The following is an 11,214-nucleotide window of genomic DNA, read 5'->3' as shown; positions in this document are numbered from 1 at the left end:
AAAAGAAAGAGTAGGAGATTTTAAAATGAAGAAATCTAGATCGGGTTCTTGAGTCACTACTTATAAAGTATGCGTTCTTGGGCAAAGAACTTATAATTCCTCCAAACCTCAGTTTTTCATTTGAAAAATAAAAGCAATAAAAAATAAAATAACATCCAAAAAAAAATACTGAAAATGTTCACACACTGAGCTAAGTACTTCCTATACATTAGGTTATCTGACCTTCATACAAACCCCATGAGGACTTTTCATCTCTATTTCAAGAGATAGCAACTGGAAAAGACGCCTGCCATGGGCAATGGCTAGTAAGTGGCAGCTGAAAGTTAAAGCCAGGCCAGTCTGACTCCAAAGCCTCACCTTAACCACAACGTGCTGCCTCCCAGCTGATTGTCCTTCCCAAGACCACTGAGATCACAGTAATGCATTCACTTACATTATACCTCTGATTTTTTTTTTTTTGAGAGATTTTCACTGTAGGGCGTGTGCGCTCGCCAGACAGACAGAGAGAGACATAGAAACAGAAAGCGAGAAATCACCCCCCAGGGGGGATGGTCACGCCGCAATCCCTTTTCCTCCATTCTCCTCTCGGGATCTTGGGCACGCACGCACACATGCCCAGCGTGAGTTTTAAGCCACCGGGTCCGGGACGCGAACTGCGGTCGACTACGTGGGAGTCCAGCGACATAGCCATTACACTAACTGCTGGCTCCCTATACCTCTGATTTTAAAACTGTGAAAGCATGGTTGTTTCTATTTTTCCTACTAAAGACACTGAGGCATAGATAGGATAAGTGACCTGCTACAATGTCCCATCACTAGCAAGTGACGAAGCTCATTCTAGACTGTTCTCTTGATTTCCTTTCCATCTAATCATACTGTATCTCACAATAGAGACTTGCACTTGTCAAGAAACATACCAAACACATACACACACACAAAACATACATAAAATTTTATTTTGCACGTGTACTCGCTAGAGCAGGAAAGCAGAACACAACCTCATGAGACAGGGTTATGCCACAATCCCTTCTCCTCCATTTCTTCTTCCTTTTGGAATTTTGGGGACACATGTGCTAGGAGTATTTCCCAAGCTATCAGGTCTGGGACAGAAAGAGCACAGCTGGGATTGGTAGATGGCGTAATGGTTACGTTGTTGGACTCCCACCTAGTCGACCCAGTTTCCAGTCCCAGACCCAGTGGCTTAAAACTCACGCCAGCCATGTGCGTGTGCATCATGCTCAAAATCCCAAGAGGAGAATGGAGGAAAAGGAATTGCAGCATAGCCATCCCCCCAGGGGGTGATTTACTGCTTTCTGTCTGTTTCTTGGGCGAGCACAGGCGCCCTATAATAAAAAGCTCTCTCAAGAAAGAAAGAAAGAAGGAAAGAAAGAAAGAAGGAAAGAAAGAAAGAAGGAAAGAAAGAAAGAAGGAAGGAAGGAAGGAAAGAAAGAAAGAAAGAAAGAAAGAAAGAAAGAAAGAAAGAAAGAAAGAAAGAAAGAAAGAAAGAAAGAAAGAAAGAAAGAGAAAGAAAGAAAGAAAGAAAAGAAACAGCATAGTTGGCCACATGGGATCTGGCTGCCTCAACCATCAGGCCAGGGAACATATATTTTTTTAAAATGGAGAGCTAAAGATTCAGTAAGGTAATTAGCCATGCTCTGCTCACAAAATGAAAGAAACCAAAAGGATTTTGATACACTGAAATAAGGAATATGAACATATTCCCTTAGTGATAACTTGCAAGTAACAAGCCACATCTGACTGTGCCCAAGCTACCTCATCTTTTTTTTTTTTTTTTTTGAGAGATTTTTGCTACAGGGTTTGTGCGCTCACCAGACAGACAGAGACAGACAGAGACAGAAAGTGAGAAATCACCCCCCCCAGGGGGGATGCCCACACCGCAACCCCTTCTCCTTCATTCTGCTCTCAGAATCTTGGGCACGCACGCACATGTGCCTGGCATGAGTTTAAGTCACTGGGTCCAGGACGCGAACCACGGTCAACTACATGGGAGTCCAGCGACATAGTCATTATGCTAACTGCTGCTCCCTATCTCATCTGTTAATTAGTTAGTACTGAAAGAACCCAAGACCAATTAAGAAAGACAGAGCTAGCTAAAACAATACAACAAAAATGAAGACTGAGTTTAACTTCAAGAATCTAACTAGTCAGATGCCAGAGTTACACATATCATGGAGCAAGAAGAGAAAGAATGGGATGCTAGGACAAGCACACACATCCAGTTATACCCACAGGTAATTTCTTTTCCTGCTTCTAGTTCAGGAAACAAAGTAAAGACCAATCCTTTTGCCTGATTACTCTTTATGTGAACAGAAAAATAAGAATTCTGTGGGACTGGTTTCAAGAGGTCTTTATTCTGCTCAATCTACAAAATTCTAGAAAAGGATAAAGTACCACAAGACACAACACAAGGTTGGTCTAATGATAATGCAATATATGGATAGGATCTTCTTTCTTACATTTCTGTAATATATAGCCCCAAACAAATCATTATACATTCTGTAATAGATGAGGACTTTGGAAGGGATGCATCAATTCGTATTCTTGAGCATCAGATGACTAAGTTGGAAACATTAGCAAACTCCCAAGAAGGGACAATTCAGAAGCTATAATGGGCTTAGTGCCGCTATTTAAAGTAATGAAGCATTTTCTCTCCTTTCTGGATTCATTTCACCAAACGATTTCCTCAGCAGGTCAGATATAGATTTGCAGCAAAATGGAAACCATTTTCCAGGAATAAAACAACTGATCCCTATAGAGCAGCTGACTCACTATTTCTGAATAAAAATTTGATCTGACATGCACAGACCCCCTCAGAGTGCTGTCACTGGTATCTTCAACCTCTTCCTAATCCTGCCAGACCCTCGTATCTCATGTTTACAAACACTGTTCATGACAGAGTCACTGTGTGACCTGGAGCAAGTTGCTTAACTTCTTCTTGCATTCATCTTTTGGCTCCAAAACTGGAATTATAATAGTACTCACCTCATGGAGTAGCTGATGAGTATTAACTAAGTGCTTAAAAAGGCCTTGGCTCATTAGTACGTACTCAGTAAACCTCACCTATCATATTATTGCCGTTATAAAACAAATCTTTCCCTTCATATCAACAAAGAACCCCTTACTCACATTTTTCCCTTACAGTCAAAGCCTTGGTTCAGAATTTCCCAGTCTACTAGATATGAAGAGAAAACACTTTTGTTTCTAGTGCCCAACCCTTCAAGTTTAGGTCTCCAAATGAGAAGAACTAACTGAAGCCACCTCATTCTATCTGGCACTTTACAAGATTTCTGTGGCAGTTTTATGTTCATTAATTCATCTGATTCTCCTAACAAGATTGTGGAGACAGAATAATGATTTTTATTAGCCCAACTTTATAGGCACAAGATAGTGAAGTCCAGATTCATGCTTTGCTTAATTATTTAATTATCTGCTTATTAAGTGGTTATACTGCTACCAAAAAGCGGAAAGGCCTAAATGCCAGAGTTATGGTCCCCACATCAGTGATTGTTCAACTATGCAAAGTAGGATATTCTAAAACCCCCTTTGGAGCAATTGAAACCATTCCATTAATTTATATTAACTAAAGTACACACTTAATTCTACTTAATTCATATTTCCCTAGTTTCTACCAAATGTCCTTTTTCTGGTGTAGCAGGAGACATTACATTTGCTTGTTATGTCTCCTTACACTCTTCTTGGAGTGGCGACTTCTCAGAAGTTCCTTGTTTTTGATTACCCTGAGTTTTTATCCCCTCTTGCTCTTGCTCGCGTTTCTTTTTGCTATAGTGTATGTGCACTTGCAGGAGAGACAGAGAGAAAGAAAGAGAAAGAAAGAAATCACCCCCTCCCCTCCAGGGGACGGTCATGCCACAATTCCTTATCCTCCATTCTCCTCTTGGAATTTTGGGCATGCACACATAAGTGCCTGGCGTGTTTTTCAAGCCATCGGGTTCAAGACTCAAATCTCAGTCAGTCATTTGGGAATGCAGCCACCTTAACTTCCATGCCACCTGCTAGCCAAACGGTGACAGTCTGAGTACTGGTCAAGTATTTTGTAGAATGTCCCTCAGGCAGAATGTGTGTGATGTTTTTCTCATGATTAGACTGGGGTTATGGGTTTTGAGGAGGAAGATGACAGAATGAAAGTGCCATTCTCATTATATCACATCAAGGGTACATGCCATCATCATGGCTTATTATCGATGATAACCTTGACCACCTGGCTGAGCTAGTGTTCATCAGGTAATACAAAGTCACTTTTTTCTTATCCCCTCTTTGGAAGAAAGTCAACACACAACAGCACATACTTAAGGAGTGAGGTGTATCTATGTAAATCTATAATTCTGCACGGAAGATTTGTGTTTTCCATCATTCATTCATTCAATCATTTATAGTAGTATGGACTCATTGACATTTATTACACAGTTTGGGTTATAATATAATACTACTTTATTTTGTTGCCCAAATAATTCCAGCTTTGGTCACTAGTAGCTCCCTCAGTTGGTTCCTGCTTCTCTGACATACCCTCAATCATTGTTTTTTTGTAGCACAAGATGCTCCGGGCTCATCTTGTACGTTTCTTGCCCCAGTCCTAGAATCAGCAGTAAAGCTTTCCAAGGAGTCCTGGTTCCTTCATTGAAAACCAAGATTGGGGCTTCCATTCTAGTTATTTTCTGGCCACATAACTGCTAACAAAGGTGTATCACTCTGGCTGGCTGTACTGATGTGAACTGAGAGCATTATCAGAAGAGGTCAGCTCTAGAGAATAACAATCCCTTAAATTACTTTTTCTTTCAGTAAGTCTAGGCAGAAAAAAATGCAAAGTATTTCCATTATAAATTAAGTAGGTCAAACCACCCAGCTTGTTGTATTGTAAACCAATCCAACACAGTTACAACCCAACTGCAGAAAGATCCTTAGAATAACAGTGTCATCTGTCGGGGGTCATCAGGGAGGATACTGATCGTATCTTCAGCTTTGCCACATAACAGACACAGCATGGTATATTCCTAGAACAAGATAAAGTACATAATTACCTTCAGGAATAAGGAAAAACACACTTAAGACTCTACAAGATGCCATGGTCTTCTTTCTGTACATTTGATCAATTTCTTCAACATCTACCAGCAATGTCTTAGATTTATTTTGTGTATCTCAGAGCCTTTGTTTATACATATTAAATACAAGCTGATATTCTATTTACTGTATATGTAAGAATGTCACCTTCAAAATATATGGCTATTTCTTGACCTTAGAAAGCAAATAGAGCTTAGTGCTATAATGAAGCAATATGAGTACAGGTCCCTACAGACAAATTTCTGTTCTTAGAGATGTTCTTTCTAGGATATTTAACACTGATATATAACAGAAATTACTTTTTAAAAAAAGGGGAAAAATTCCTAAACCAAAAAAGCTGTTTTTATCTATTCTAGGGAGATAAACAATTATATTAAATTCACTAGCATGTCATACCTCCTATTTAACTAGCTACTTGTCTGAAATTTGGCCTATTTATGGAGTTTTGTTTCTTGGGCTTAACAAATGTCCAGACTAATGACAAAAGGAACTTTATTTTAGGCAAAAGTCCTCAGGGCAAAGTTCTGTTCTTATAACTGTCTCTTTCTAGAAATATTAAATATAGTCATCGACTATAGTGACTCCTCTTTTTAAGGGAGGGATTTTTGCTATAGGGCACATGCACTCATGGACAGAGGCAGACAGAGAAAAAGAAAGTGAGAAATCAACCCCTGGAGGGATGGTCACACCAGATTCCCCATTCCATTCTCCTCTTGGGGTTTTGGGCACGCATATACGCACACCCAGCCTGAGTTTTAAGTCACCCAGTCTAGGACTCGAACCATGGTGGACTACACAGGAGTCCAGGGATGTAACCATTATGCCATCTGCTGGTTCCCAAGACATATATATATATATATTTAACTTTTTGTTTAAAAACCCATTATCAGGGCCAGCAGGTGGCATGGTGGTTAAGGTGCTGGACTCCTGCATGGCCGACTGCGGTTCATGTCCCACACTTGGTGGCTTGCTTTCTCATTTTCCCTCTCTTTCTCTCTGGTGAGCATATGTACCCTATAGCAAATTAAAAAATAATAATAATAAAATTAAATAGATAATTCAAAGAAATAAGAACCCATTATCTGCTTTCAGAAAACATCTATGTTCAATTTATAAGTATTTTGGGACCAGTAGTTAGCGTAATGGCTAGTCGCTGGACTCCCATGTAGTTGACCGTGGTTCAAGTCCTGGACCTGGTGGCTTAAAACTCATGCCAGGAGTGTGTGCGTGCGTGCCCAAGATCCTGAGAGGAGAACGGTGGAGAAGGGATTGTGGCATGGCCATCCCTCCTGGGGGGTGATTTCTGGCTTTCTGTCTCTGTGTCTGTCTGTCTGGCGAGTGCACATGCCCTATAGCAAAAACCTCTCCAAAAAGAAAAAAAGAAAAAGAATGTATTAGTATTTCTACAACTAATGTTGAGATTGTTAGCTGTCTGAAGAGGGATCAGCTGAGGCAATTTGTGCTTTTTGGTCCTGGACAGTCACTAGAGAGGGCTGCAGAGGTAAACAATGACTGAGACAAGCAACTGCCTTCATCTTCCTGTTGGTGAATTCAGCAGGGGAGCTTAGTGGTAGCAGTATAAGGACTGTTTCCTAAAGACAACACTTAGTTTTAAAGTCTACTCCACACATGGTAGAGTACACAGAGTTTCAAATTCAAGAGAACAAATATAAGTCTTGTGAATTAAAAATAAGATAATACCCACCCTCTCCAAGGTCTTTTATTGCTGTCAAGCACTTCTGCTTTTTTCCACCAGGCATTACTAGTGGGATAGCAACCTTTTACTGGAAATGCAGAAGAAAAAAGTAATAGCGTCCAAAGGGAAAATGTGTGATGCTAGACAGGAATCTGAGTTTTCAACCAAGCTAACCACTGACAGGTTTATACTGAGAGTCTTCCTGCCCTCCAATATGCTGGGTTCAGTGGCAGACATGAGTCTATACCCACACAATTTATAATCTAATATGGGGTGGAAAAAGAAAACAAAACCCTAACATATGATTTAATCTGTTAAATCAGTGAAACTGATTACAACTGTACTCTTTCATTTATAGGTGGTTTGGAATCCAAATTTCATTGCAAGTCAATTGTTTGGAATTCAAAAGCAGTTTCCCACAGAAATGATGTTATGCACAGCAATTAGGTTCCCAGAAAAAAACAAAAGTCTTGTAAATTTATATTGTACAAGTACTATAGAACCTAACCGTATATGGCAGTGCTTTGGTGGGAAAATATGTCTAGAATTCTAACTTGGGATGCCAGAAACACATGACCCTGTGCTGCCAGGAATAGGGTAGGATTAGGACACTTTTTACTAGAACCAACTAAAGTGGGAGAATAATACCCCATTACCCCAGCCATTCATGGGGACCCTCGCCTGAGGGTGTTCGGAGGTAGAGATTTGGAAAGGTAAAGTGGGTGGAATTACCTTTGTGTAAGGCAGACCGTTTGTTTTACTAAAGGGTCCCTTGGCCCTTCCTCACTATTATCACCTATTAATTCTGGTCCCAAGTCCTCTCCTTCCCTGGCCCACAGAGGAACAGAAAGCAGTCTTGAAGCTCCTCTCGTTTCTTGAGGTACACACATAGCCCATTTAAGGTTTCACCTGACTTTTTGTCAGGGAAACTTAAAAAATAAAGGATATCTGTAATCATGTATAATGTATTTTCTATTTAAATCCTGTATTTCTGTCCCCACCTTCGCCTCTACTTTTGCCATCAGAAAAACCTAACTTTGTTCAATTATAATATTATGGTTGTTTTAAACAGAATCCTTAGCCTTTGAGATCCATAACCTAGAAATACCAGAAAGATAGTGATTTGTTCAAGATTTGCTTCAAAATAATCTTGTGGAAAGATGTGGGAGTGGCAAGGTGACTGGAGGCTGGGCAGTAGGAGGTTAATACACGGTTCTGCCCACTTGTGATTACGTTTACATTCCCATAGGACATTTAAAATAAAACAATGTTGGTGAGTGGGGAATCCAATCTTGAACTTGATCTACCTCTGGGAAGGGATGGGGCTGGGACAGGGTGGGGATGAGGACAGCTGGGGGTGCCTATGGTCAGCAGGCTGAGGTGGAAGCTCCCAAGTGGCCGTTCATCTGAGTCAGGGCTCAATGTAGGGATGAGAAAAGTTCAGAAAAGCAGTATAGGGGTTAGCAGGTGGCATGGTGGTTAAGGTGCTGGAATTCTCACATGGCCAGTCATGGTTTGAGTCCAGACCTGGCGGCTTGCTTCCTCACTCTCCCTCTCCCTCTCTCTCTCTGTCTTTCTCTGGCAAAAATTCATGTGAAAAATAATATTAATAATAATAATAAATAAATAATTCTTAAAAAAAAATAAAAAAGAAAAGCTATGGGGCTGGCAGGTGGCGTGGCCAACCATGGTTCAAATCCTGGACCCAGTGGCTTATTTTTGCACATTCTGTCTCTCACTGGTCAAATTAAAGTAAATAAAATTAAATAATTCTTTTAAAAAAAAGGAAAGCAGTACGGGCTAGACTATCCACAAGGAGATGGAATTTAGGTTCAGCTCGGAGGTAAGATTTAGTTGGCTTGATGTTAGAAAAAGGGACAATTCAAATCAAGAAAAAACCAAATAAATAGAATATGGAAGTGAGCAACCACATTGCACGTGGAGTAACAGGAAATTGCACTGTGCCTCCGTGGAGGTCAGTTAGCAGGGGAGTATAGGATGACGTGTTTACAGCACAAGGGTTTGATGACAGTGTGCAAAACTACACCACAGCTTGGGGAAATGCTGAAGGTTTCAGTGGGTATGGCCCTTGACATGGTAGGAGAGTAGGAGGTAGGAGAGTCAGGAAATAAGAAAGAGAAAAACAGTGAAAGAAGGGATGGCAGATGGGGTGTTAGGATTAGAGAAGGAAATTGAAAGATAACCTGGGGCTGGCTAAAGGCTGTGGGTGGATCCAGCGTCAGTACATGTGTGCCTGGAGTACTCAGGCAAGTCTCTGGACTTGAACCAGGAACCTCCTCATGTGGGATGGCCTCACAGAGCACTGTGTTTTACTGCTGCACTATTGATCTGGCTCCACAGTGATTTTAAAAGAGAGGAACAAGTCACGCTATAAACCTTAAGGAAAGAAATGCTTCAAAAATGCCATAATGAACAAAACCAGATCCAGAACAGATAAGAATGGAGGGAAAGTGATGGGATTTGGCAAGATTATAGGAAACCAAGAGAGAACAGTTTTAGTAAAGCAAAAAACGAAACTCAGCTTTTTTGTTTGTTTGTTTGTTTAAGGTTTTTTGCCGTTAGGACACTGTTGCTATCTGAGAGAGAGTGAGAGGGGAAGTGAGAAATCACCACTCTCCAGGGGGGAATAGCTACATCACAATCCATTCTGCTCCATTCTCTTCCTGGGATCTTAGGCAGGGACACACACACACACTGGATCTTGGGAGGACACACACATGCACGCGCACACACACACACACACACACACATGCATGCAACTGCACGCATGTCTGGCATAAGTTTCATGACACCAGGAGTCTGGAACTTGAATTACAGTCCACCATGTGGGAATCCAGTTCCTTTAACTACCACACCACCTGTTGGTCCCTAAAAACCAGTTTAAATGACAGGACTAATAAACCATTTGTAAGACACACTTTGATTTGTGACTTTTGTGAAGACAGTTTTGCCTGTCTCAAATTTCTTTCTCTCAATTTGCACAGGTAGAAGAGGTAGTTAATATTTGTTAGTACTGCATCTAGATTTTCAAGGGTACTTTTATTATCCTCCTTCCCTCGAGAACATTTATCCATGTACCTGAAATTCATCCATGATACTGAACGTATACTCATGCCTGGCTATTACATGATGACAATTCTTACACAGATCTGCAGAAACAAAGAGAAGTTTGCACGATTAGGTCCTAGAAAGCTCTTTAAAACAGTAATATTTCTATCCCCAGCAATAATATGGCTGAAAAAAGAACTTAACTCTGTCATCTTTAACACAGCATGAAATCCATTTACAATATCTATCTTGACATAAAATTCAGAATCTGTCACATAGCAACACTACATAATTAAAGGTCTGAACTCAGAGACTTAAAGTGCAAATATTGATTCCCACTAAAAGCTCTCTAAGGTAATTAATGAACAGATTTTAAGAGGATTTCTTAAACTAGTTGGACCTATCAAACTACACAACATTTTTTTATTCTCAAGAATGATAGAAACTGTACTACTATAATCATAAAAATCAGAACTAAACATTAAAGTGGATTTGATGGTAACAAAGGGATCTAATAAAAATAATATAAAAACTGGGACCAGCAGTTAGTGTAATGGCTATGTCGCTGGACTCCCACGTAGTCGACCGCGGTTTGCGTCCTGGACCTGGTGGCTTAAAACTCACGCCGGGCGTGTGAAAAAGGTTTTAAGTTAGAAGAATCTTTTTCTTTCCTTTTAGCATATACTCTCTCTAAACTGTGTTTTGTTCCCGGCAATGGAGCATGGAGATTAAGAGCAAGGGCACAGGATGTGCCTGGTTTGAGTTCTGGTTCCACTACCTCCTAGCTTGGAAACCTCCCAGTTACTTAACCACAGAGTGCCTTTGTTTCCTTATCCCAAAAGGTTTTAAGTCAGAAGAATCTTTTTCTTTCCTTTTAGCATATACTCTCTCTAAACTGTGTTTTGTTCCCGGCAATGGAGCATGGAGATTAAGAGCAAGGGCACAGGATGTGCCTGGTTTGAGTTCTGGTTCCACTACCTCCTAGCTTGGAAACCTCCCAGTTACTTAACCACAGAGTGCCTTTGTTTCCTTATCCCTAGAACAGCAGTAACAACAGGATCTACTTCATTGTGTGTTTGAGATAAATAGGTGAACAAGTAGGTAGAAAGTATTTAAAGCAGTATCTGGCACACAGTAAACACTCAAGAAATCATAGTTTTTTTATTTATTTATTTATTTTTATTTATTTATTTTTTGGAGAGGTTTTTGCTACAGGGCGCGTGCGCTCGCCAGACAGACAGAGAGAGACAGAGAGATAGAAAGCAGGAAATCATCCCCCAGGGGGGATGGCCACGCCGCAATCCCTTCTCCTCCATTCTCCTCTCGGGATCTTGGGCACGCACGCACACGCG

The 11,214-nt window shown here is 40.6% G+C and overlaps 1 protein-coding gene across 2 annotated transcripts in view; it reads right to left on the bottom strand.

Moving 5' to 3' along the window:
• Nucleotides 1-4,452: 4,452 nt before the first annotated feature.
• CHURC1 (churchill domain containing 1) overlaps nucleotides 4,453-11,214 on the bottom strand; it is a 15,680-nt gene continuing 8,918 nt past the window's right edge. For both annotated transcript variants that reach the window (XM_006142407.2, XM_014584217.2), the window contains 2 exons: nucleotides 9,893-9,963; nucleotides 4,453-5,030 (listed from right to left, as the gene is read on the bottom strand). In XM_006142407.2, the coding sequence (XP_006142469.1) occupies nucleotides 4,938-5,030; nucleotides 9,893-9,963 (164 nt within the window). In that variant the 3' untranslated portion in view covers nucleotides 4,453-4,937. The remainder of the gene's footprint in view (nucleotides 5,031-9,892; nucleotides 9,964-11,214) is intronic.

Source organism: Tupaia chinensis, unplaced genomic scaffold (genome assembly GCF_000334495.1).
Source record: "Tupaia chinensis unplaced genomic scaffold, TupChi_1.0 Scaffold000075_1, whole genome shotgun sequence".
Lineage (NCBI taxonomy): Eukaryota > Metazoa > Chordata > Mammalia > Scandentia > Tupaiidae > Tupaia > Tupaia belangeri.
The sequence above is the reverse complement of the archived record's forward strand: the minus strand, read 5'-3'. Positions and strand labels throughout refer to the sequence as shown.